Source organism: Mesocricetus auratus, unplaced genomic scaffold (genome assembly GCF_017639785.1).
Source record: "Mesocricetus auratus isolate SY011 unplaced genomic scaffold, BCM_Maur_2.0 Super-Scaffold_100676, whole genome shotgun sequence".
Classification (NCBI taxonomy): domain Eukaryota; kingdom Metazoa; phylum Chordata; class Mammalia; order Rodentia; family Cricetidae; genus Mesocricetus; species Mesocricetus auratus.
In genome coordinates, this window is record NW_024429266.1 from 176,662,367 (window position 1) to 176,690,046 (window position 27,680).

Sequence of the window (27,680 nt, forward strand, 5' to 3'; positions counted from 1 at the left end):
CTGCCTGGGGCTTGGGGGAGGGCCCGTCTCCCACACTTTCCAGACCCCAGATAGGGCTGTAGTGGCAAGGCAGAGCTCTTCCAGGCCCCGTGTGGAAGAGGGCACTCACCTTGTCAAAAAGGCCATACTCGCAGATAAGCTGTTCCCGGGCCTTAGTGTTGATGGCTATGGTAAACCTCACATGGGCTACCAGCAGCTGAAGGGAGAGGAGAAACCTCCGTGAGGGTCTGGTTGCTCACTCAGCACTCCCAGGCCAGCCCACAGGGCAGCCACTTTGGCCCCAGAGGGAAAGTGAAGGTCTGTGTGGAGATCTTCCTGTCCAGAGCTTTAGGAGGCCTGAGGACACCATTGGGATGCTTAGTGGCAAAGGCCCTGGTGCTGGCCCAAGGCTTCACTGTGAGCAAAGTCTGACCACCATCCTCTGAGGCACATCTGTCCCAGGGCCCCTCTTTGCAACCTACTCCTAGCCATCACCACCCCAACACACATACACACACACACACACACACACACACACGCACGCACGCACGCACGCACGCACGCACGCACTGGGATGCCAGCTACTCTCCCAGATGTTCGTTTCTTGTAGGTGGAGCCGTAGCTGGCTGTACCTTGAAAATGGGGTGCACAGCAGGCAACTGGCGGTACATGGCAATACCAAACACCTCAGACACCAGATGTGTGCACAGAAGGTGTGTGATCGTCTGATGGACATGGAAGTCACTGGAGCGCACCCAGATTTTGGCCAAAAGCCAGTCATATTTTGCATCCGAAGGGAGAAAAATTGGGTTCTTCTCTCCAGGGGCTTGGTTGAGCTGGTATGTTGAAGAAAGAGAACACAGCACTTTATTTCTCCTATGTAACTGTGTGAGGGCCTGGCCCCTAGGGAAATTCCAGAAGAATCCAAACATCAACAGTGACTTTCGAATCACAAGAAGCATGTGGGTAGTGGTGGAGGGCCCTAGTGATGCATCTTACAACTGCTTGGGAGCTGTAAAGTCCTTGCCTGCAACGCGGAGACAGTGGTGTAGACATCAGAAATAGAGCAAGCAGCTGCAAGAGACCATGGCCCATGCTTTCCTCCTTGCCGCCCCCCTGCCTGGCTCCTCCCCCTTCACCCACTGCTGCTCAGCAGCCCCCTCCATTGTCCTTCCCCCACCCTGGGGTGGAATGCTGCTGTTTGCCAGACTGAGCTCCTCCTGGGCCTGGGCCTCCTGTTGCTGAGTCCCCACTCCCAGGTCAGGCTTTGCAGCTGGAGCTCTGCTCTGAGCCCCACCCCTAAGCCTTGCACCCAAGGGCCCTACTTGACTTAACCCTTTCGCTTGCACTGTGCTTGGGCCAAGTGGTTTTTCTTTAAAATGTGAAGAGTTTGTTGTCTGTTATTTAAAAACTGATATCTTTAAAGCCAGAAAACGAAGCCCCTGAAGTTCTTGGTGATTTAGCTGCTGACACCACTGTATAAGGTAGTCCATTATGTCTCTGTCGCCAACACCAGGCCAGGCTGTGGTTCCTAGCGCTGTTTGTGACAGCAGTCATGTCTCTGGTGGTGGTGGTGGTGGTGGTGTGTATGCACGTGCGCGCGCGCGCACGCGCGCGCGCGCGTGTGTGTGTGTGTGTGTGTGTGTGTGTGTGTGTGTGTGTGTACATACTCATGCACACATGCAGTAGTGCTCATCAAACCCAGGCAAGGCAAGCACATTCCTGCTGAGCCACACTCCCTTTGCTCTTACCAAGCTTCCCTTCAGAACCGGGGAGTGAGATCCCTGTGAGTCTGGAAAATGGCAACTAGTCTCCCCCACCTTGTCAGACAAGGAAACCTTGGAAGACCTAGCGTTCCAAAGGACCTGGGGAGAGCAGTGTGCCACAAGCAGATTATATAGCCAGGAGTAGCCATGAAGGGACTTGAGGGACTGTCAGTGGAGAGATTTCCAGCAGAGCCCTGGGAACAGACTTGACTGTGCCCCCTAACTACTATGGAAGGTGGCTTTGTGGTTTAAATGTGATGTTCCCGGTGTTTGAGCACTTGGTTACTAGCTGGCAGGACTGTTGTGGAAGGTTTGGAACCTGTAGGAGCTGGAGCCTTAGGCTTTGAGGCCCCAGGCCTGGTCCACTTCCAGTGTCCTTGCTTCCTGAGAATGAATGGAACCTGTGCCTGCCAATGCTCACTCTGTTTCCTAGCTGCCCACAGACGGCATCCTAGAGCACACGGACACCATCCTGCTCAGGCATCCTCACGAACTGGCTTCAGAGACCTCTGTGTACTAGGGGTGTGTATGTTATCGGTAAATCCCCACCTTAAGCTGACCTCACCCTTCCAACTCTGTAAAGGGAGGAAGTGAGGCCTACAATGAGAAGGCCACTCTCTGGGTCACTGGAGGTCCAGAGCTGAGCCCGAATGCCCAGTCTGCTGTAGCCCTACCACACTGTAGGTCTTTTTCCTCCACGTCTGACCATACCGCACACGAGCACCCTTGGCAGGCTTTTATACATGACCTGCCACATCCCCATGCCCCAGTCTCGTGCTTGTTCCAGGTCTTCTACAATATGCCCAGGGAAACATGTTTGCATTGTTTTAAAACCTTTTGAAGTAAAGTTATCTTTTGTTTCTGACTAGTAAATAATATATGCTTATTATTTTAGACCAGTGGTTCTCAACTTTTGTTAATGCTGCGACTCTTCAATACTGTTCCTTGTGTTGTGGTGACACCCAGCCATAAAATTATTTTCATTGCTACTTCGTAACTGTAATTTTACTACTGTTATGAATCACAGTATAAATATTTTTGTTTTCTGGTGGTCATAGGCAACCACTATGAAAGGATTGTTTGATTTCCAAAGGGGTCATGACCCACGGGTTGAGAACCACAGCTTTAGACTATCCCAGCTTTACAGGGCAGGACAAGAAACAGTGAGAGTGTCCCTTCATACCCAGCCACAAGCTCACTGCTTCTGTGGGTCTTTGTACATGTGTGCATTTGTGTCTACTTTTCATAAACCAAGCCTTGCTAAGGCCTCTTCTTCCTTTGTTCCCCAACCTGTTCTGTACCCAGCCTAGTGACCTGTGTCCTTTGTTTCACCAAGTCCACACCAGTGTCTACCCTTGTAGAGTTTGTGGTGCGCTGCGTTCCTGCATTCATTAGCATAAATGAGATGATATCATCCATGTTCCGTGGCTTGCTTTTCCACTTCGGTAATAGCCTTATGGAGATCCAAATCAGCTGAGGGCTAATATAGTCCTCTTGGAAGGTGCACAGTGCTGTAGCACTTCCTGATTTGGACATGTCTTCATCCCGCCAGCCCTCTGGACACTCACGATGTCTGCAGCCTCACACAAAACCAGAGCCATGATCCCCATCCTCTAGCATGCTGCTCTGTTGATCCTCAGAAAGTCTTGACCAGGAACCTTAGCACTGCTTCAACTGCCCCGGCTATGGCATCCTCAACACTGAGATCCATGGTGCTTTCACAGCCCAGCCTGAAATCCAGACTGCGGCAGCACCTGTGGACCCTGCTCAAGTGCTGACCTGGGGATGTGCTGCTACCTCTGCCCTGGGCGGCATTCATTCTTCTGGGCAGGCACAGAGACAGGCTAACCAGATCCTGTGGCTTGTCTAATGCCCTGCTTCCTGCTAGCAATGGAAAGATCTGAGATCTAAGCCAGGCCCCTGGTTCTAAGAGGCTCTAATAAACATGTGACTGAGACAAACTAGACAAGCACACCTGTCCAAGGTAACTCATCCTGGCATCTTCTTCCATTGGTGATTTCCCATATCCCCTGTGCCTTCATCTAATGCTTTAGCTTCTCACAGAACTTTCTCTGATAAGAGGCTAAGGACTCCTGGAGTGCAGAGGTCCTGGGCAACTAGGAGTGGAGACATGTAGCCCACTGCTTTGTTAATTAATTAAAATTTTGATACTAGGTATCACTCAGTAGCCCAGGCTTGTCTTGAACTCACAGCCTGGGAGTACAAACATGAGCTAAACTTCAGGCTTGAGACAGCCAGCCTGAATCCCACCTCTGTGGCTCACGATGGGCACCTTAGTCTCCTTAGCTGGGTAAGACAGTAATCCGTAAGGTGGTGATTACACAAATGGAGACAGGCACTGTGTGGATGTCACATGCTTTAGATCCAGAGTGTTCAGGGTGTCAGCAATGCATATGCTTCATTATGTGGTCTCTCCTCTGGGACAACATAATATAGTTGATAATTATATCAACACAGTGATGTTTCTGTAGTGGGCCATTCATGCATCATATTGAACAGAACAAACATTCTAAAAGTTCTGAGGCCGGGCAGTGACCTTTAATCCCAGCACTTGGGAGGCAGAGGCAGGCGGATCTCTGTGAGTTTGAGACCAGCCTGGTCTACAGATCGAGGTTCCAGGACAGCCTCCAAAGCCTGTCTCGAAAAACCAAAAAAAAGTTCTGAACCTGTGGTCCAGAGGTTTATTTAAAACTAACAGATTTGCTGGGAAATTTAAAATGTGTCACAGTTTTACAGCGTCTTGGTCTTTTGTTTAAGATGGAGCATAGTGTCTGCTCTTAGGTACTTAACACACAGCAGTTTTCAGGACCTCTTGGACTTCCCAGGCTTTGGGACTGTGCAGGGTGAGCTGCACATCCAGCTGACATTATTCCCATGCACCCAGCGTCCTGGTCACAGCACCGTGTGCTGACCTCTCCTCTTTGCATCCCCCCACAGGGCCTCTGTAAAGCCCTGCCCCCCAGTGACCTCCCCTACACCTGCTTTGCCTTTCCTAGCCTTATCTTTGCTCTCTGCAGTTAGCTCTCACAGGGCAGAGAGTTGAGACCCTGTGCCCATCTGCCTCCCACGAGACTGCTCCGCTGGCCCTCCACCGTCCTTGGGATTGCAATAATCCATTTGCGTGGAAGACAATGCTCAGGTACTGGTGAGGACTCTGACTCTGCTCAGTGGCTTCTATTTGCAGCTTGACTTTGGGCTTCACCTGTCTGGCTTGTGTGGGCATGTTCACTTGGGAACACTGGTCAGGAGGTGAGTGGGAGGAAGAGCATGTCATTGCAGGACAAATCCTCCCCAGTGTGCTCGATCCCAGGAGGGAATTTCTCAAGCTGTCTGGGAAAGCCACTGTCTGCCCCTTGTGGTGCAGACAGCTTGCTTCACAGCAGCACTGGGTCCCAGTAGCTCATTTTTGTCTTCTAACCCAGTGGAAGCTGGAGTGAGAGCTGTAAATGCCCCTGACAGGATAGGTGGAGCTGCCCCAGAGGGTCCTTCCCAACCTCACTCCTGAGGTCCAAGTCACACAGAAGGGCTGTGGGTCAGCTGCCCACCTACCTGGATGGCAATGGGAACAATCTTGTTGGCTAGGTTCTTATACAGCAGGCAGATGGGTGCAGCCAGGAACTGGTGTGTGCAGGGGTCAGTTTTGTTGGCATCGATGCCATCCAGTAGCTCGTAGTCCACGATGAAAATGTTCCCTTCCTGCATGAGGCAGAGATATATATTCAAGATACTGTAAGCAGAAATGGACCCGAGAGCCAAGCCGGAAGTAGGATGTGAGTGATGGCCTTCAGGACATCCCGCTCACTTCCTTGTAATTTAGTATGTAACAAGCACCTAGAAACTGTTAACTAAGACGCATGACTCCTCACTTGAGTGTGCACAGTAACCAAATGCAGGGTGACAGCTTGCTATCTCTGCCTTTGTTTTGTGTTTGTGTTTTTCACTTTGGGTCAAACTCCTGCCAGCTCTGCAAGTCAGTATGTTTATCATTGGAAGAGTGTCTGTCAAACCTATTTTCTCTCTCTTCAAGGCCAAGGACACAGATACATCTTCATTCTCTCCTGCAGTATATATTTAATACAGCATTTACATTCAACATAGCGATCCATTCATGTATCATACAGAACAGAAGTTCTAAGTTGTCTCCTTCATGGTTCTGAGGTTTATTTGAAACCAAAATATTTGCCGCAAGAATTTATAGTAAGTTACAGTCTTGGATACCAGAAACAGCTAACACCTACCAGGACTGGTACACTCACACTTGCACCAGGATAGCCATACTATAGCCTGGAGAAACCAGATTTGTCCCTTCAACCAGCAGGGAAGATGTCTTTGGACTATTGCGGAATCAAAACAATGATCAAAAGACCACACCTTGGCCAGGACTGCTTACTAAGCCATATCTTATCCCCTGTCCCAGGTCTTTCTCTACTTAATTCTAAATCTCATGCCAGTGTCCCAAGATGGATTTGGGGTCACTGGATTCCATTATCTCTTCTGTCCCATGTGTCCCCATTGATTAAATCTCTGTCTGCTTTTTACTATAATACTTATCTCTTTTGTTAGTGTGTTGGGCTGGGTGGCCTCGCCTAGCCTGTCTCAGTCTCATGAACCTGGGCTTTTGTCCTAAAACTCTGGTTACAAGTAGGATTCAAAATCAATGGGTTTCAGTTTTCTAGCTCTAAAGCTGGTTTACACATGGAATTTCAAAGCTAAGATGAAAGACTGGCCATGACTAACTTAGGTTCATTGTAACTGAAACCTGCTTGATTCTCATGAAGGAAGTTGCAAGACAACTCTGAGGAGCCAGATGGGGTAGATAAGAGAAGTCAAACAACCTGATGCCCCACAGGACTTCATTTAGATCATGTTCAATGCTGGGAAATTTAGCATTGCTGTCCAGGACAGGAAAGGAAGAGATGGGGCTACTCTGCACAGATACAGGGAAAAACAGGGTCCTTCATGGGTTCTTCTATTCATGTTCCAAAAGTAAATGACACTGAGAAAGATTAAAAAATATTTAGAGTTAGGTAACATAGCTTTTGTGGGAGAACTTTGCTGAAACATGCGAGGCTCTGGGTCCAATTCCCAATACTGAAAGCAAAACAATTTAGGAGCTGTGAATTTAGCATGTCACTGAGGCTGTCAAAGGAAGATGTTAAGAACAAGGGAGGGTCTTAAGAACTGTGCTGTTGTGTTAGTCTGGGACAGAGCAAGAGACAAGGTAGTATGTATGTAAGAGTCTAGTCAGTGTCGGCTGTTAGATTATTGGATAATTGCCTGGTGATCTAAACCACAGAAGAACATCACGATCATGTGTTTGATGGGTCAGCTCAAAGTGAAGATAACCCATAAGCCACCTTCCCTGGAAGTGGCAGGGGCTCACCAGTAAGAGGATGTTGCCTTGTAGAACAAGCAGGGGCCTGCTTTTGGGTGACTAGCAACAATGACAGCTGTTCTGGTCCTCTTGGTTCTAAGATGCTGGTTTCTGTGCATGGGGGTGGGTGCAAGAATTGTTATTGTTATTGCTGGCTGTCCATATGGTTAGGTAGTATCCAGGGACCCAGGCAGGTTCAGAAGACTGTGGAAGAACTGCTTGAGTGGGTCGGGAACCCAACGCCAGTTGGGTAGGTAACCTCCCAAAGACAAGTAGGCAGGAGGTTAGGGCTGAACAATGTGTGTTTGGAGTCTCTGTGTGAGCTGGGTACCTATACAGGGTGACCAGGGGCAGTGAGGCTACATGGACAACTGGAGATGGCAGGCCCAGTGATGCCGACTGCAATGGGGAGAGGGAGAAGATAGGATACTGAGGGTTGTCATTAGGACTCTCAGCAAACAATCAAACAAACAAAAACCGAAAAAAAAATCTAACATGGGAATGCCTGAAAGATCCTGTAGATACAAGCCAGATCAGTTTGAATTCTTTCTGTCTCAAAACAAGGGTAGCCTTGGATCTGGGAGGGAAGGGTTGAGCCTGCAAACGAGAGCTAGGAGAGACTGGCTTGGGCAGGTGAGGGAGACACAGGTGGCATACACGTTCTAGTTAGAAAGTAATAAATTCTACCAGTTTCTGCCTTTTGTCCCTTCACAAAGCCTACTTCCTTAACCAGTATTCTCTCTTTTGCAAAGTGGTTGATGCTTGGTTGACCATGTATAGAACACACCTGTCACAATGCCTGACACACTACAGGCCCTCTTGTAATTATTGATATGGGTATTGCAAACACTGACACTAGGTTTGCAGCTCTGAGACAGCTGATGATGGCTTGCACAGTGCCCAAGACCCTTATGGGTGCTGCTGCCAGGAAAAAGAAAAAAAAACTTCTGATTTCATTCTGCCAGTCAAACAGGTAAACCAGCAGTCTGGGATTAGCAAGCGTTGGCAGCAGGAAGTGGCTTCTGGGGAAGGACTGTCTCCAGCCAGCAATCCTACCTGTACTTCCTGTTCTAAACTGAGATGCCGCTCTAGGCTGCACTCCACCATCTCTGTGGTCACCGGGAGCTTCTGAGGCAACTCTCTGCAGCGCTTGATGAGTACGGGGTTGCAGCCATTCAGGAACTGGTAGCCGAACATAAGGTCCTCCTGCCAGTGGTTCTTGACTCGCTCTGTGGGGAGAATGGGAGGGCACGCCCCCTAGACAGGACATCTGGGCAAGCCCCCATGGCCTTGCCTAAGGACGAGTCTTTGCAGGGACCCCTTTTCAAGCAACTCAGGTCTATAGTCATTCAGCGTGGCATGAGAAGGGAGAGAACTGGTCCCCTATGCTGAGGTCAGCAGCTTTGTCCAACCATTCTTGAGTCCTTAAAGAATGATGGCTCTTACAACTCTCCATCCATCACTGTCCAGTAAAGTATCAGGGCTCTAAGCAAACACATCCTGGTCCTAAGGACCCCAAGGTTGCTTTAAATTTTAATTCTACTACTTTTGTTTATTATTTGTGTGTGTGTGTGTGTGTGTGTGTGTGTGTGTGTGTGTGTGTGTGTGTCTGCATTTGAGTGCAAGCGTCTACAGAAATCAGAGACTTTGGATCCTCCTGAACCTGGAGTTGTGGTTGTGAGCCACCCAGTGTGGATGCTGGGAACTGCAGCTTTGTGAGAGCAGAATTAGCTCTTAACTGCTGGGCTACCAAGTCAACCTCCAATGCTACTTTAATGTAAATGCTTAAAAAGAAATAGCCCAGTCCTGTCTTGGCTCTGTGCAGAAGAGCCACAAATGATGTATTTGTGTAAACAGAAAGTCCTGATAGCATTGAGACTTCTGGTGAGATTTTGAGGGTGCTTGAGTCGGATGTCAGCCAGTCTCGGGAAGAAAAGTAAACTTCCCCACCCCCCACCACTCCAGGAGCCTTCTCTTACCAGAAATAGTGTTGCTGATCTTGACGAAGATTTTCTCAAAATCTGCAAAGTCATTCCAGGAAGACTGAAACATGTGCATGAAGCGATTGATGAACAGGTTCTCCATCCTGTAAACCAGGGACAGGTCACCTTGCCTGCACACTGTGCCTCTGCAGAGTGTCTTCACTCCATACTCGGACAGTTCCCAGAGAGCAGGTGCTGGCCTTGTCGGACCAGGGCAGAAATGTGCCCCATGCTCTTTCTACTGCACCTCAGCTGTGTAAGAGCCCAGGCCAGTGGTCTCCAGAAGAGTCTTGAGTGCTACCTCTTCATGCATGTGTTCATCCATTCCTTTGTAGAGCACAAACTAAAACTGAGGCAACCTGCACCTCCTAAGCTCCCCAAACAGCACCATCAAATATTACCACCTCCAAACCTATGGGGGACATTTCTCACTCAAGCCACACTCCACTTCCTTGGCCCTATAGATCTGTGGCCATATCATAGAGCAAAATGCATTTAGTCCAAATCCATAGTCCCCATAGTCTTTTGATCTCACTACTGTTTAAAAGTTCAAAGTCTCTTCTGAGACTCAAGGCAATGTCTTAATTGTGACCCTCATAAAATCAAGGAGAAAAATGCATTCTTCCAACACAGAATGCTACAGAGTATGCATTACCATTCCACAAGAGAGGAAAGTAGGCATAGCAAGGAGCCAGAGGATTGAAGACGGAAACCCCGCAGAGCAAGCTCTAATGTAGCTGTCAAAGGGCTTCAACAGCTCTGCCCTTCCAGCTGTGCTGACTGCAACATACATCTCTCTCTTGGGCTGGTTCTCCAGTCTGTGTGTGCTAGTCTCCTTGGCAGATGTCTCAGCTCTGACATCTCTAGTATCTCGTGATCTCCATTGCAACCCAGGCCATATTTGTACAACGTGATGCAATAGCCTCTCAGAGCCTCTGGCTTTCTCATGGTTTTCATCTAGGGACACCCTTGCCACACAATGCCCGCCTTAGTGCCTTTGTAACTCCATGGAGGAAGAATCCACAGCTCCTTCCTTCTTACATCCTTCACCTCTCTGAAGTCAGCACCTCATGGGTGGCACAGTGGAGTTCAGCTGCCAGCTTGGGATGGACCCTGGCCCTCCTGAGTCACACCAGCACCAGAACCTTCATTCAGTTGCTTTCTAGAGCAGAAATCTGTATAGGAGGCTTCTTTCACAAGCTGGAAACTTACCGGGGCAGGACTTTCCTTTTAGGCACCCATCCCTTGTTTCAGTTTCATAGGAGTCCTCTCCTTAGCTGTGCTCAGCTCCTTAGCATGTGCAACCTCTCCTCTAACACACGTCTTGCCTGTTAAACTTCCTACCCTTTTCTCTCTCCAGATTGGACACTTGCATTCCTTACTGCCCTGCTTTCTCTCTCTCTCTCTCTCTCTCTCTCTCTCTCTCTCTCTCTCTCTCTCTCTCTCTCTCTCTCTCTCTCTCTCTTTCTCTGTAGACCTGAATGAGCATTATTAATAATAAACAGACACAAACTTGACATTATGCCGTCTCAAAATTTCCAAAGGCGCTGTTCCATTACCTTTTGATTTAGCTTTAGGTAAACTCTCAGGACATGGACAGAAAACAAGCCAGATTCTTTGCCAAAATAGCCCAGGATCGACCCCAGCCCAGTGGCTATTAGAGTCCTTGCTTCCCTCTGAAAACTTTTGAGCCAGTCTGCATTGCTCTCACCAGTGGTGTCTTTCAATTTCCTACGAGGATAGCTTGTGAAGTTCCATTTACAGCATCCAACTGCTTTTCTAGTCCCAAGTTCCAAAGTCTTTTATATGCCAAAACAATAAAACAAAACAAAAAGACCCACAGCCAACTGAATAAAGCTAAAAAAAAGAAATAACAACAGAAACATGGTCAGGCTCTTCACAGCCACAGCCTACTCTCTGCTACCCTCCAAGTTAATTTTCTGGTGATGTGATAAAACATCATAACCAAGCAAGTTATAGAGGGAAGAGTTTATTCTGGCTCATGTCCCATAGGGTTAGAGTTCATAATGGTGGGAACAGCATAGCAGCAGGCACCAAGACCAACAAGCTGAGAGCTCATATCTTCAAATGCAAACACAAGGCAAGAGAGTGAATAGGGAGAGGAGTGATGCTCTCAAAGTCCACTTCCGGTGACATACTTCCTCTAGAAAGGCCACACCTCCTATATAAACCTTGTTAAATATGACCACCACCTGGGTACCAAGAGTTCATATGCCCAAACCTATAGGGCCATTTCTCATTCAAACTACCGCAGTTAGTTTCTGCCTTAATGTGTATAGGTAAAGTATTTGACCTTCATCCACTGGAATCTGTTTCCTTACCTAGAAATGACTGATAATAGCTGTCAAGTTTTAAAAGGAGTCTATAGTTAGAAAACACCCAGACTGAGGATACTGACTGACTGTCAGCTCTGGCTGCCTGTTGGGTGTGAAGTCGGGTCCTACTCAATGACTCAATGACTTGTCTATGGTTGTGCTGGGTAGGTGCTAGGAAGTGCCAAAAGTCCTCAGGGGAGTATAAAGCTCAGTTGGGCTTCATGAATTTAGATTTTCTAGGTGTGCATGATTATAAAAATTCTCTAAGAGTCAAAGTATAGTATGAAAGCTGTCCTTGCTAACCTTGGGGTGAGACTGAAGATCTATACTTTTTTATAGTTTTTTTTTATAATATCCATGATTGTGTCAGCATCTTGCAGTGATGTAACCCAGAGTTCAATGTCTCTGTTGCTTATTAGCAAAGGATCTTAGGCAAGGTCTCCAACCTTCTTGTTTCTCAAGTTTCTCAACAGCAAAGAGGGGGCAATATATGCTGTGGCTGGCCCCCATTTTTGGATGAGATGGGCTAAGAAATTCCAAAGTCCCACACCAGATCTAGGGCTCCTCTCTCTGTCTGCCTGTGGATCAGGATGTAAAGCTCCCAGCTGCTTCTCCAGCACCATGTGTGCCACCATACTCCCACTGTGATGATAGCCTCTGAAAAGCCCTGAAATGGATTCTTTAATGAGTTTCCTTGGTTATGGTGTCTCCTCACAGCAATAGAACACTAATACATGTGCCTACTCCATGAGGTCACTAAGACAAATGGTTGGGAGTCTTCATCCTAGGACCAACACTGTCTTTCTAGCCATTGTCACTACAGAATCTGCCTCTTGGTAACAGTCTGGACACTATCTTCAGGTAGACTGGCCACAGAAGGAGTCAACTGGGGTGGTTGGTGATGGAATATTGTAAGTACAGCCCCTTCCTGGGCGGAAAGCACGGTGCTGCTAGTATTGGAAGACCGCTGGGTCAAGGCTGTCAAGATACAGGTCATAATCCGATTGTGTAACGAGCAGCTATCCCCTGGGCCAGATATACACAAATGCATTGGGAATGGTGTTCAGCTGAACTGGGCTCAACTCAAGGCCCTCAGAGAAAAACAACAAGGGTCCTATTGTAAAAAAGATCAAACATTAGTCTTTTCTGTCAAACACTATAAAACTTGTGTTAGGGACAAGAAATTAAAATCTTCTTGTGTCCCTCTCCCACAACCTTATAAAACCTTTATGGAAATGTTTACATTCCCCCCCCACACACACTCCCAGTGAAACCTTTATTTAGACAAAGGTCCACGACTGTATTCCAGTCTTTTCAGACTAGCCAGTTAATTTAAGACTGTAAGTTGGATCCAGTCAATGGGGAAAACAGAGCTGTCACTTGAGCTAGAATAAAAACGAAGTGCATTCGTGTTTTGGTGTGTGTTCACTCGTCAGAGCACACACTAGCGATCATGCAGTTGCCTTGTCTGGACAGATGAAATGATGCTCTCTTTCCTTGTGATCCCAAACTCATTTCTAACAATAGCCCCTACCCAGCTACTAGAGGGGCCACCTGAAGTTCCTAAAACTTACGCTTTTGAGTAGTTCAGAACAAAGTCCACTCCTTTTTCACTATCAAACTGGATGTCTCGGGGCAAATCCTTGTGGCATTTGGCATCGATACTCAGCGGGAAGCCAGGGTTCCACTCCATCCACCTAGCACAAGAAAGGAGAAAAGAAGCTGTGTTAAAGGATGGTTGTCCTTTGGTTGGTCCCCTGAGCTGAAGGCTGCCGCGTTGTCAGAAAAGGTTATAGGTGGAAGCTGATTTTCCCACTATAAGCCTAACACAGTATAAGCTGAGGTACTAGGACACCTGCCAAGGTTGTGTGACAATCACTTTTGCTGTGTCCTGATCACAACTGTAGAGATCTGAGACTGGTTTATACCCAAGAGTTGGGGAATGGAACAGATGTGAACTAGTGCATAGAAGGGAGTAAGGAAGGAAACCCTAACTTAACACAGCGACTTTGAATATGCATAGACCCTAGGGTGGGTTTGCCTTGACAGTCAAAGGAAGAGGGCTTTAAGACTCTCATGCCAGACTCCACCAGAGTGTCAAATGTCCTGCCAGCTTGGTCAGGGCACATCCTGATTCCATGTGTGCTGGTTAGGGAAGGGCTTTCATGCTCTCATAGGGCATTAGAGGAAGTGAGAAAGAACACTAGGTACAGACAGACCACTGAGGGAATGCACCTTGTGACATCTGGCCACAATAGGTTTAGAGATGGTCGCAATCAAAGCCAGACACTAACTACAGAGAAGATATTTAACTCTTACCACCTTCATAGTCATCATTTATGCATCCTTTTTACTTTTTTTAAAATAACTCACCAACCAATCTCAGAAAACAAAACTAAAGAAAGCAAAATCCTTGTTAACTCATTTGGGACAGAGAGAATGAGTTGCTTTTGTTTAGAAGCTGAAATACCCATTCTGAGGTCAGAGTTTTCATGTGTCCTCCCTTTTATAGCTCCTCCTAGGAGGCAGATTTCAGGCATCCAGATGTCTGCAGTACTTTAACTTGACCTTGTGCGGTCACCATGATAAACTCCTCACTGTTCTCCTTGGTGTTTGGCTGGCTCATGGGCTGACTCTCTTAAAAAGGAAAATTCCTGAAAAGAAACTGCATGTGCAAATGCTAATGGACCAATTAAACCATAAATGCGGAGTTTGGAATATCACAAATCTGAGAGCAGAGTCAGAAATCTGCTCTCTCCTCCCTGGCCAGGGCTTTAAGGATCTGTGAGGAGTGTCTCTGCTCAAATTTAAGGCTTGTCAGTTTGAACAAAGGGCGAAGCTGATTGATACCCTCAATTTAGGGATAAAATGTCCTGATCTGGCCTTGAACTTGTTGGCCACGCCACCAGCCAGGAGCCTTACTGGTAGTAGAATACACTCTCCAGGCCTTTAAGGCTTGCTCTGCCTCAGGTCAAGAGTGTGGGGAAGATGCTGGAAGTTGGCTACCTTTTTGTTTTCCTATTTGTGTCCCCACTGCCTATCAGGAATCTCGCACTCCTAGGCCCCCCTGATAGGCCTCATGGAAACCTATTTTTTTGTGTGTGTGTGTGTGACCCTTACCACAAGCACGTTAATAAGAATAAAACGACAGTTGTATGATTTTTTTTTGGTTTTTCGAGACATGGTTTCTCTGTATTGTTTTGGAGGCTGTCCTGGAACTTGCTCTGTAGACCAGGCTGGCCTCAAACTCAAGAGATCCGCCTGCCTCTGCCTCCTGAGTGCTGGGATTAAAGGCATGCGCCACCAAGCCTGGTATGAATGTTTCTTTTTTAATTTGGAAAAATGAATAGAGGTGTTTCCAATACACATCTAACACTGAGGCAGTCATTGGGGAACTCCACTGCATGACCGCCCTCAGTCAGATAGCATCAGCCACATAATAAATGCATTGCTCTTCATGCTCGGGACTTCAAAGGGGTTGAGTGGAGCTAAAGTTTTCAATGATCCAGGGATATGTACCAGGGATAGCATTCACTGTTTTTGTTTTGTTTTGTTTTCCAGACAAGGCTTCTCTAAACAAGACTGACCTGGAACTCACAGAGATCTGCCTGCCTCTGCCACCCAAGTGCTGGGATTAAAGGTGCATACCACCACCGCCTGGCAGTATTCACATTTTATTTTACTTTTTAAATTAATATTTATTATTAACTTGTGAGTAGATAACATGCATGAGTACATGTGAGTGTAGGTGTGTGCATACCATTGAGTGATGGTCCAAAAACAGATAGGCAGGACCATCCATGGTAGCATACATATTTAGTCCAAACTCACAGGAGGCAGATGCAGGAGGATCTCTGTGAGCTTGAGGCCAGCCTGCTCTACATAGCTAGTTCCTGGCCAGTGAGACTGTGTCTCAAAAACAAAAATAACAACAAAACACCACTGAGATGTATTTCAGTAAACCAGTCCTTTAGTAACACTGACCACCACAGTGGCAACTTCATCCCAGACTGCAGCTGAAGGAAGAGTTGATTCTTTACTTCTGGTTCCCCAAGGGAGAGCTGCTGTAAGTTACTGTGATCCCTAATCCAGGAAGGAGCTGATAAGAAGTGAGTCACAATTCAAAGTGTCCCTGGCTCTTGGCAGCAGTGGGAAGGCTGGGCCTGTTTGCAGCAGGAAGGAGAGAAGGAGCCTTTGTCAGCACGCCTTGGCCAACTGTGGTGTGGGCAGGGGTTGCAGGAGGTGCAGTTGGAGCTCTCCTGAGTAGCTTTGTTTCTTAAAGCCGTAGCTTCTGGATGGAACAGGACCTCAGAGGACTGCTCTGGGAAGTTGGCTCTTTCCTTCAGCGAGTTCTGAGACTAGACTCAGGCCATCAGGCTTCCACAGAAAGTGCTTTCATCCATTGAGCCCGGCATCTGCCCTAAATTTTCTTAAGTTTTCTTCAGTGTTTGGACATTGTTTTATAAGCTCAGTAAGGGGTTTCTCAGGATAGAACACCAAGGTACACTGTGTAAATTATGCTCTGATTGGTTTAGTATGGAAGCTGACTGACCAATAGCCTGATAAGGTTAGGCAGAAAAGCCAACTGAGAATGATGGGGAGAAGAATGGCGGAGTCAAGGCCATGCCAGCCAACGGCCTCCGAACAAGCAGGATGTGTAGAAAATGAGGCAAAAAGCCTTGAGTCGTGTGGTAAAGCGTAGATAGAAATATGGGTTAATTTAAATGTAGGAGTTAGCTAGTAATACGCCTGAGCTATTGGCTGAGCATTAAGAATTAATATAAGCCTCTGAGTGATTATTTGGAAGCAGCTTTGAGACAGGACAGGGGAATGTCCGTTTACACCAAGGGGCAAACATTTAGCTCCTGCGGAAGTGGGACCATTGAACAAGAATGGAGGAACTTCCTGCTGGCCTCCGAAGTCAGACACCCATGTCCTTTCCACTGAATGAGACACACAGGCAGGCAGTCCACAGCAGTCAAAGGCTTTCATATCCACAGACATAAATCGGTGGGGGGGGGAGGATACGCAAAACCCCACACTCCATGAGGAAGGCCATAAGGAACTAGACTGAAATAAGGAAGAGGCAGAAAAGACATCGGATTTGGAGGGAGAGTGCGTAAGGAGATGCAGGTGGTGCAATTCAGTGTAGAAAGACATTCGTGCTCATGAAGCACGATAAAGGAAGAATTCAACAAGGAAACAGAAAAAGATTATAGTTAGTGTGTGACCTGACCATTCTCCTAGAGGAAAATTCACTCATTCTACAATGAATTATTTGAGCACCATCTTTGTGTCAAAATGCACTCTTTACTTTTTGCAAACTCTCTCTCTCTCTCTCTCTCTCTCTCTCTCTCTCTCTCTCTCTCTCTCTCTGTGTGTGTGTGTGTGTGTGTGCAATGTAACACAAATGTTTAGCAGAAGTCCAAAGAAATGCAAAAGAGCCATGGAAGAAAGCACTAGAGGCCTGAAAGCCAGATACAGGAAATTTAATAAATTTCTCATCTCTCACACTTAGGATGGTAGACATTGTGAAGTGTTTATGGATTTTTTTTGGATTAGGTCATTCTATTTTTGTTACATTAAAAACTATTTTTAAAAATTTTCATACAACATATTTTCTTTATATCTTTCCCTTTCCCCAACCCCTCCTAAAATTTCCCTACCTTCCTATCCACCCAAAATTCATGCTTTAATATACACATGCACGTGCGCACTTGCACACACACACACACACACTCTCTCTCTCTCTCTCATTCACTCTCTCTCTATCTAAAAAAATCACATAATAACTTAAAAACAAAACCAAAAAGAGACACCAAGCCAAAACACACACACACACAAACCAAAAAACAAACTAACCCCAAACAAACGTGGAGCACATTTTGTGTTGACCAGCTACTTCTGAGCATGAGGCTTGTCTATCAGTGCAGTTCGTATAACCAGTGTTATTCCACTGGAGAAAACTGATTTTCCCTCTCTGAGCAGGTATTAATTTCAAATAGCATCCGGTTTAGGGGTAGGACTTTGTGCCCTCTTCCCCTTCTCCCTGCTGGGATTTTATCTGGCTTGAGTTTGTGTGGTCTTGTGCATGCTGTCACAGTCTCTGTGAGTTCGTGTAGGCACCAGCTCAATTTTTCCATGTTTGATGACGTAAGTAAGTGGTGTCTTCAGAAATAGGAACTTCCTGTCAGGTTCAGGAGCGTAACCAATAGCATTGGCAATAGTTTATGGGGGAGGGTTTCTGTGGGTCACCTTTGGCTAATGACTCAACAAGATGTAACCCATTCCTGTGACTTGGTTTTTTCTTGATAACGTATATTATCTAGTTGTGGCATTGTCTCTCCCATTATATGGTAACTCCATTTGTACATTTTAGGAAGACTCGGGAGTTGTGAGTTTCCATATTCAAAAGGCCTTTAGTACCAGTTGTTCCTCCCCATAGTCCCTCCTTTACCATGCACTCCCATCCTCTTCCCCATTCAAACCTATCTTAGTTTCCCCTTTATTTATCCATAACACTATGTTCTATTTCCCTTCCTTGGGAGATCCCTTCCTTCCCTTGATCTCATATGACCTACCTAACCTCCATGACTATTTTAAAAGAAACATACATATCTAAAGCTTAAAACCTAATATCCACATATAAAAGAAAGTGCATACAATATATGAAATGGCACCATATAGAGTGATAATACTCTCCCCAAGATCCATGGAGTAGCTAGCTAGCAAAAAGTCCAGTACCAGGAATGAGAACTTACTTTTGGGTTGTTGATTGGGGAATCAAAGAGAGTTCCCAAAAACAATATAGGCTATTGCTATTGTCTTTGGTTGCCACCCAGAAGTGAAAGGTAAGTCCTTACTGTTAAGGACACTGTGCACTTTGGTCATAGGACTTGGAGGATTTGTGTTGGAAAGAAGCCAAAAGCGACCCCCCAACTTTCATAGTGCTACAAGGTGAGGAAAGTGTCAATAGTCTTGAATAGCTGTGGTTGCCTATAAAGCCACAATGACCATCACGGCAAGATATCCCTGAAGGGGCAGTAGTGGTACTTATACCTTGGAAGTAACCAACAGCTGTCTACTTGGACTCAAAACCTTCTTGACAGGAAAGAAATCACTCCTGGCATTGGAAACCTAACTAACTGCACTTGGCTAGGGAGGTCACAGATCATAGAGGAGGCTTTACTAACATCAATTTTCCAAACCAGTGTAATTCTCAGTGGCATTCTGAATACTTATCTGTACACCCACAGATAAGTTTAACATCCAACCCTCATCAAAAATCTTCTTTTGCAGCAAAAGGAGACCGTTACAGAAAGCCACAGCTAGTCTGAGTAAGAGGACAAATGATCATGTGTTGTCCAGCCCTAGTGGAGATATCTACCACACAACTCCAGTGTCTAAGACTCAGGAAACAAAGAAGAGGTGGTGGAAAGACAGTAAGGAGGACCACAAAGTCTTCTGTGTGATTGTCCCTATGATAGGGAAGCTACACCGTGAAATCCAGACAACATAGCTGTCTAAAAAGAACCTGCACAATTCCAAAACAATTGACATCTCCACGTAGACTGAGGGAAATCTCACAAACAATTAACAACCACTGAGAGAGGGACAGTCCGTCTTGCCTGGAGATGAACCTCTTGCTTTTCTATCAAGTGCCAGGTGGTCAGCCCTACAAACATAAGCATGCATGCAATACTTAAGGGACAAGGACTCAGCAGGTTGTATTTATACATTGACTTGTTTAGATGCATATGAAGCAACAATGGTTACAGAAGAGACTGTGAGCTGGGGGATGGGTGGACACTGGAAGGGTAGGAGTTAGGAGAGGAGGGAAATGATGTAACCCCATTTTAATTAATTATAAAAAGACTGATAAAATACTTATTTTTCATTTGATTTATTTTAATGCCTTTATTCATTTAATTGACAAATAAAACTTATATGTCTTTGTAGTGAATTAAAAAAAAAAGACTTTTTGGTTGGTTAACTACCTGCTTCCCTATCTATTCTATTTTTCCCCTTTAGGCTGTGTTCTCAATTTTTTAACTTTAGGGAAAATACTACTATTATATGTCATATGTAAATGCTTTTTCAGATGCAGAGGGAGGAAAAAGATCAGATTGAGATCATGATAGCTGAAAACTGTTATAAATAAAGGATGTCTTCCTGAACAATTTCACCAACTAGTTCTCTGTCCTGAAGCCTGCTCTCCTGCCTGCCCCACCTTGTGTTCATCAGTTCTAGAGAACGAGCCTTCTTAGCATCATGAACAAACAGCACTTGGCTTCTGTATGCACAGGATGTGACTCTTGCTCAGAACAGCTGTGAATTAATGTCCTTAGAAGAGAAAGCCACACTCATTCCAAAGCTTTTACAGGGTGGCTGGCTGACTAGAAGTTTGATATGAAGAGTTGCAGATCTAGAGAAAAGCTGTTTGGGGCCACCTTTTGTCTCCTTAATATCCAGTCTTCACCTCCCCCTGTCTGACTTATTACCCTTTCAACCATCAGGTAAAATCTTAGGACTGTATTAACAGTCCGGCAGCTTCTTTACCAACCCCAGAGCTGAGAATCCCACTAGGTAACTATAGTATCTGTAACAGGTTTTCCCCAACTCGCTGTAGCTCACACAACTGACGTTCCTATTGATGTGTTTGGAAAATGCTTTGGTTTAAAGTTGTCTCTTATTCTGTGAGTATGTAAGTTTATGTAATTGCTTCTGTGTGGGAACACAGCATCCACAGTCCCTGAGTCAAGGTCCCAAGCCAAGGTCATTCATATTTGCTTCACACTACATAACCTCATTTTCTGTGAGGTGAGAGCTGTTTGTTTTAGAGATTGATCTGGGTTAAGTGTGTAGTGCATATGTATAACCCAAGAATATGAAGCAATTTATAAAGAGGAAACGTAAGATACAGTCACCCATTAGACCAACAAAGGTGAAAAGACCTCAGATGGAATGTGTTGATGATGCAGGGGAATGGTGTCTCTCAGCAACAGCAGCTAAGGGTGGCAAGTGACAGAACTCCCGGGCAAACAATCACCAAGATCTAGAAAACTCAGAAGATGCACACATTTAGAAACTCTACAGATCTGCTTCTAGGCGTATTCCCCAGAGTAATTCTCCCATGAGAGCATGAGCAAACATCAGAAAGCTCATTGTAGTTCAGTCTGAAAGCACTAGGAGGTACCCACATGCCCACCAGCAGGTACCAAATGAATGTGGCACAGTGGTACCCAAGAATGATGTGCCCAGAGCTGGGGGTAGACGCTTGCTTGCTTACCTGGGTTCAGCTCGCAGAACCACAAAAACAAAATGTCTTATGGGTTTAACTATACAGAAATTAAAATGAAAGGCTATCAATGTGTGTCAATGACTGGTCTTTAGAACGTAATGTTGAGTGAAACTGCAGTCAGTGAGGGCTAGGTGTCCTGGAGCTCTGACCCTGGTCCTCTCTGTCCCCTTTCCCAGACCGGCTACCAAAGAATGCCAGCAGCTTTTCTGGAACTATTCTCTGCTCTTGCTCAGGGTTCACACTGTAATCTGGAAGCCCCAAAAATCCGCATGAAAGGGGAACTTCAGGATTGTGCAGACAGCGCAAAAGTTCAGCATTTCCTGACCGGAAATGGGGGGGCACTGAATAGAGCAGTTGAGTGGAAGGAGTAATAAAATGACAATGAGAGCTAAGAAAAGGACAAAACTGATAAAACCCTTCCTGGCTTCCTGAAGGTGAGGTTAGTTGTCATCTCTTAGGTGAGTGGACAAGAAGTCTAATTAGGTCTGAATGAAATTGAACTAAGATGTTAATTAATTAACAACCGATTGAGTTAACCTCATGCTTTGTCTAAAGCCATCCCACAAACTAGAAGTGTTGTAGAACTTTATAGAGGGCTCTGTCACAGGACACTGAAGTAGAGAAGAAAGATGAAGAAACAGAAGGTAGGCTCTGTACCGTGTTCTGTGCGCTGTATCAAGTACAGAAGTCCTCAAATATGTCATACGGTGTTGAGAAGGGAGGCTCACACACACTGTAGTTTGGCACAACTACAGTGTAATCAGGTTACTTTCTCACACCAGACACTAAAGGTACAAGAGTTTCAAACCTTTTAAGTGTGAAATAGGGTATGTAAACACATACATCTCTGTTTCTGTCTCTCTTGGTCTCCACCCCCTAAACACTTTTCTAGCCACCTCCCAGGTCAGTGGGAGTACCCTTAACCCCTACCCTTGGCAATAGTATCTTTAATTTCCTTTTCTTTTTGAAAGAGGCCAGCTTTGAACTTCTGGGACTAAATGATTCTCCTGTTTAGCCTCCCATGTAAGCTAGTACGGTAGGGCACACCATCATGCCCAGTCAACTTTGCTGATGTGATGTTACTTCTTTGTTATTGGCCATAGCTCCCCTGCCACATGCTTCCCTAAGCAGCACAATCCAGACTTCGTGGCCAGCTGGACATGTTTGTGGCATTTTGCCTTCATCATGTTATCATCCATGTTGGTCTCTTAATAGTCCACTGATTGTTAGCTGGAAGTGTGAGGTGAAATAAACCCTTTCCTCCTCAACTTGCTTTTGGTCATGATGTTACACCAATAGAAACCAACCCCAACTAAATTTCTATGAATATTTGCATACAAGTATTTGGGGTTGGCACATGGCTCAGTTAACTATTGCTAGTATCGTTGCAGGGCAGGGGACTGAATTCACAGTTCTTTTTTTTTTATTTTTACGAGACAGGGTTTTTCTGTATTGTTTCGGAGGCTATTGGTCTAGCCTGGCCTCGAACTCACAGAGATCCGCCTGCCTCTGCCTCCTGAGTGCTGGGATTAAGGGCGTGCGCCACCACCGCCCGGCGAGATATAATTTTTACAAAATAAAATTTACCCAATGAAAGTAAAAAAAAATCCAGCTCTTTTTATCATATTCACAGATATGGACAACTGTCACCATAGTCAATTTTAGAGCATTTTATGATTTCTGAAAGGAACCTGTGTCTTTGGCCATCATTGCTATAACTGGCCCGTCTTTGTCCCTAGGCATTTATCTATAGTTTGGATAAATGTCCTTCAAAGCTTCATGAATTAAATAGAGGCTTGAATTCCTGATAATGGTGTTTCTGGGAAGTTGTGAAACCTTTCAAAAGGGCTCAGTAGGTGGAAGTAGCATTCCCTTGAGGGGACATTGGACCCTGGACCCTTTGTCTGTCTTCCAGCTGCTGTGAGGTAGGTAGCTTTGCTCTGTACCACACTGACTTTGCCATAAGGTGCTTCTTTGACATGAGACAACACCATGGGTCCTCCTGACTGGGGACTGAAACTTCCAGAGGTATGATCCAAAAATACGCATTTCCCATCTTAAGTTATTTTACCTCAGATATTTTTCAATATAAGGAAAAGCTGACTGGTGGTTAATGTTGGTGGTGAACTTTATGAGACCTACAATCACTCAGGTGGTAAGCCTCAAGGCACGCTTGTGAGATAGTTGCTAGTGTGTTGGTAATTGGTATGGGAAGACCCACCTCACATGTAGATAGTACTATTCCAGAGTCAGAGTCCTAGACTGAATAAAAAGGAGAGAGTACATAGAGCACCTTGATTCATCTCTCTCTGTTTCATCTCTTATCTGACTGTGGGTTCAATGTGACCAGCCCCTCATGCTCTACCTGCATGTCCTCCTTCAGAGTGTACAAGGATGCAAAACATCAGACAAAAGTCCCCAAATCAGAACTTCCTTCTTTCAGTTGCTTCTGTCAAGTATTTGTCACAGTGATGAGAGCAGTAGATATTACGTAAGATTGGTACTGGAAGTAAGGTAACACTTTGACAAAGCTTATTGCGAGGTTCTTTTCCCTTACATGCATTTACTCTGTCTCTTTCCCTCCCTCTCTCCCTCTCTACCTCCCTTCCTCCCATCCCCTCCTTCCCTCCTTCCCTCCCTTACTCCTCCCCCCTCTCTCTTTCTCTGTGTGTACATGGTGCATGCTTGCCATGACATGTGTGTGGAAGCCAGAAGACAACTTTTGGGAGTCTGTTCTCTCTTTCTACAGAAAATGAATGAAATTCTAGTAGTTGCTACAACATGCATGAGGCTAGAACACATATTAAGTAAAAGAAGCTGGTCTCCAAATGTCATTAATTGTATAATTCATTTTGTAAGGAATGTTCAGATCAGGATAATCTTTAAAGCAGTGATGTGTTTGTTTAGGTATTAGTTACTTCCACCTTGCTGTGAAAAAATATTTGACAAAAGCAACTTTGTGAGGAAAGGCTTATTGCAGGTTCCAGTTTGAGTGTGCGGTACATCTTGGTGGGGAAAACACGGGGGGTGTTTTTCCCATCTTAATTAACCTAATCTAAAACTTTCCTCTTGGACATGCCTGGAGATTTATCTCCTAGGTAACTCTAGGTCCTGTCAAGTTGACAAGATTAACCCTCACAAGCCCACCCTCTTTGTCATTTTGATACCCAAACACACCACTTTTAAGCCATAACCTTCCATCCTTGTTCTATATAGGTTCATGACAATCATATAATGCAAAATAAGTTTAGCTCATCCCATCCCTAAAAGTCCTCAAAGTCTCCTCCGAGACAAGGCAATCTCTGTCACGGGAGTCCTGGGTAAGAGCAGTCAGCAGTAGCTGTGATACCCTGTTTGAAATTTCCTCTGCCTAACATATTAGTCCATTATTTTTAAATTATACATCATACATGTTCTCAGGCTATGGGCAGAACGAGCCAGATTCTATGCCAGAATATCATAAAATGGACTCCAGCTCAATCACCAGTAGAGTCCTTGTTCTCTGAAAACCCGTGAACCAGGTTTCCACTCTCCCTATGTCTCTTGGCACTTCAGTCTTCTGAAGTTCCACCAGAATGGTCCATTAAGCCTGCTTGAAGCATTTAGGGCTTCTCTAGCCCAAAGGTTCTAACTCTTAAACATTCCTCATAGTGTGACTGACAAGATGGCTTAGCAGGTAAAGGTGCTACCGCAAGCCTGATGAACTAAATTCAGTCCCTGGAATCCACATCAAATTACACAAATATATGACAGTTTGTCCATCCATCCATCCATCCATCCATCCATCCATCCATCCATCCATCCATCCATCCATTAATAGACATTAAGTTGTACACATCTTTGGATTATTGGGGCTATTAGTACAACAATCATGTATATAGAAGGTTTTCTGTGGACATATGTATCTGGTTGTCTTTCTCATCAGTTTTGTTCAGTTTGAGAGATCTTGTCCAACATGTTGGGTAGAGTGAGATGTAATAGAGCCATTCACATCATGATGGGTCATGAAGTGGAGAAAGGGGAATGCCAGGACCCTCCTTGCCTTTTCTCTTATCCCCTTTATACCATCTAGGACTCGAGGGTTGTAGAATGGAACAGCTCATGTTCAAATTAGGCCTTTCCCACTTACTTAATTCTCTCTGGAGCTCACAGGTTACACGTGTGCCTCCTCCTCCTGTGTAATTCCATATCAGGTCAAGTTGGCAGTAAACATTAACCATTCCAAATATGCTTTTTCCAGACAACGAATTGTCAAGGACCTGTCTTTTCATATGTTTATTAGTCACTTACATATTTTCTTGAAGAAATGTCCATTTATTTGGACTTTGAAGTTTTGCCCATTTTTAAATTGTATTATCTGACACTTGATGAGTTTTAAGAGTTCTTTATAGCCCAGTGGTGTGGTGCATACCTCTAATCCCAGCATATGGGAGGTAGAGGCAGATGAATGTCTGTGAGTTCGAGGTCAGACATCATCTACAGATCTAGGACAGCCAGGGCCACACAGAGAAACCTTTCTGCCTTGAGAGAAAAAAAAGAGAGTTCTTTATATAGTTTGGATATGTCTTTAATCAATGATTCGCCAATATTCTTTCTCATTGTATGGGTTCTTGTGTGTAGGTGTGTTTGTGGCACACTTGTGCCCTTTCATATGGAGGCCAGAGGACAGCTCAGCTGTCATTTTCAGGAGCCATCCACCTTGATTTTGAGATATTGTCTCTCAATAGATAGGAGTTCACCAAGGAGCCTAGGCTGGCTGGGTAGAGAGTTCCAGGGATCTGCCTTTCTCTGTACCCCCAGCACTAGGATTGCACACACATTACCATGCCTGATTTCATGTTTTTGTGTGTGGTGGTGCATGGGTGTGTTGGGGAGTGGTGAACAATAGAAGTTGGTCTTGGGTGTCCTGGATCACTCTCTACTATATTTCTTGAGAGTGGATCTCTTCACTGAGCCTGGGCTCACTATTTAGCTAGACTGACTGACCAGTGAGCTCTCGTAAGCTGTCTCTGCTCCAGCAATGCTGGGGTTATAGACATGCATTGTAGCTCTTGACTTTTACATGGCTGCTAAGAACTTGAACTTAGGTCCTCATGTTTGTGCGGCAAGCATTTTTTTCCACTAGGAAGTCTCTCCAAGCCCCACAGTTGTCTTTTCAGTGTGGATTCTGGGGTTCAGATTCAGTTCCCCATGCTCATAAGGCAAATACTTTCTCAACGGAATCTTTCATTGCATTTTCTTTGTGGTGTCCTTAGAAAAATGAAAGCTTTAAACTTTGGTGATACCAAAATCATCTGTTTTTCTCTTGCTACATATATATGTATCAAGTTTTTTCAACACCATTTATTAAAAAGGCTATTCTTTTATTCTTTGATGTGACTTGCTGGTTCTGTCAAAAATTAATTGACCATAAATGCAAGAGCTTGTTTCTGGACTTAAGTTCTATTTCACTGATCTCCTATTTATTATCATGATGCAACTACATTTTCCTGAATTGTGTAGAAACCTGAATGTTGGGAAATGTAGATTCTCTTAGTTTTCTTATTTTCAAGAGTGATCTGGTGATCTTGGATACCTTACATTTCCATATGGATTTTAGGAACATCTTGTCAGTTTTGTTTAAAACAATACTATCTGGGATTTTAACAGTGATGGCTTTGAATCTGTGTATCACTTTCGGAAGGAAATTTGTCATTTTAACAAAGCTGAGTCCTCTGATACATCAACATGAGATCTTTTGCCTTACTTAGGTCTTCCGGAATTAATTATTTTCAACAATGTTTTAAAGTTTTGCTGTGTTAATCTTAGACTGCTTTTGTGAAATTGCTTAATATATATTCTATTGATTTTAACATTGTAAGTTGAATTTTTTGCTTATTTTGCTATAATATATAGAATCTTTAGCTTGTATCTTATAATATTGCTGGTTTATTAGTTCTTTCATAGAATATTGCATTTTAGTGAATTTATTAGTTATGTAAAAGATTGTGTCTTCCATGAACAGTGATTGTGCCAATGTTTTTCTTTTTCTTTTCTAAGAGAACAGAGAGATCCTTCAGTGAAATACTGAATAGAAAAGTGGGCATCCTATCATGTTTCCAGATCTTATGGAAAAACAGTTTGTCTTGGGAATTTTCTATAGATTTTCTTTATCGTTTTGAGGAAGTTCTCTTTAATTCCAATATTTTGAGTGTTTCATCATTAAAGGATGTTGAATCTTTTCTTACTTTTGTTTGTGTTTTGTTTTTTCAATACAGGATTCCTCTGTGTAACTCTGACTGTCCTGGAACTCACTCTGTAGACCAGACTGACCTTGAACTCACAGACACCCTGCTTCTGCCTACTGGGTGCAGGAATTAAAGATATGTGCTACCACCTGCCTTGTTGAATTTTCTTAAATTTGTGTGTGTGTGTGTGTGTGTGTGTGTATTAAAATGGTTGTAGGAGATTTTGTTCCTTATTAATGTGATATATTATATTAATACATTTTTGAATGTTCAAAAGCACTATATGTATACCTATGGAAAATCTCATCCGTTAATACAACATAAACTTGGCTTTCTAATATTTTTTGCAGCTGTATTCTCAAGAGATATCCGTTTATTGTTTCCTTTTTGTGACATATCTGCTTAGTTTTTGTATAATATTGGTATCATACAATGAGTTGGGAAATATTGCCTTTCACCTATGCTGTGAAAAAATCTATATAAGATTGATATTAATTCCTTAATGTTTGCTAGAACTTACCCATGAAGCTACTTGGGCTTGAGTTTTTATTTATAGGAAACCTTAAAATTGTTAATTCAATTACATTACATGGGATTGGCTTATTCAGATAATCTATTTCCTTAAAAATAGTGTGTGTGTGTGTGTGTGTGTGTGTGTGTGTGTGTGTGTGTGGGTGTGTGGGTGTGTGCAGGA

General features: G+C 44.6%; 1 protein-coding gene across 1 annotated transcript in view; it reads right to left on the reverse strand.

Annotated features, from left to right (window-relative positions):
• Positions 1-27,680, reverse strand: part of Alox5 (arachidonate 5-lipoxygenase) — a 45,134-nt gene that overhangs the window by 3,828 nt on the left and 13,626 nt on the right. The window contains 6 exon segments of the mRNA NM_001281587.1: positions 110-196; positions 612-815; positions 5,316-5,462; positions 8,197-8,369; positions 9,120-9,226; positions 13,033-13,155. Coding sequence (NP_001268516.1) covers positions 110-196; positions 612-815; positions 5,316-5,462; positions 8,197-8,369; positions 9,120-9,226; positions 13,033-13,155 — 841 coding nt within the window.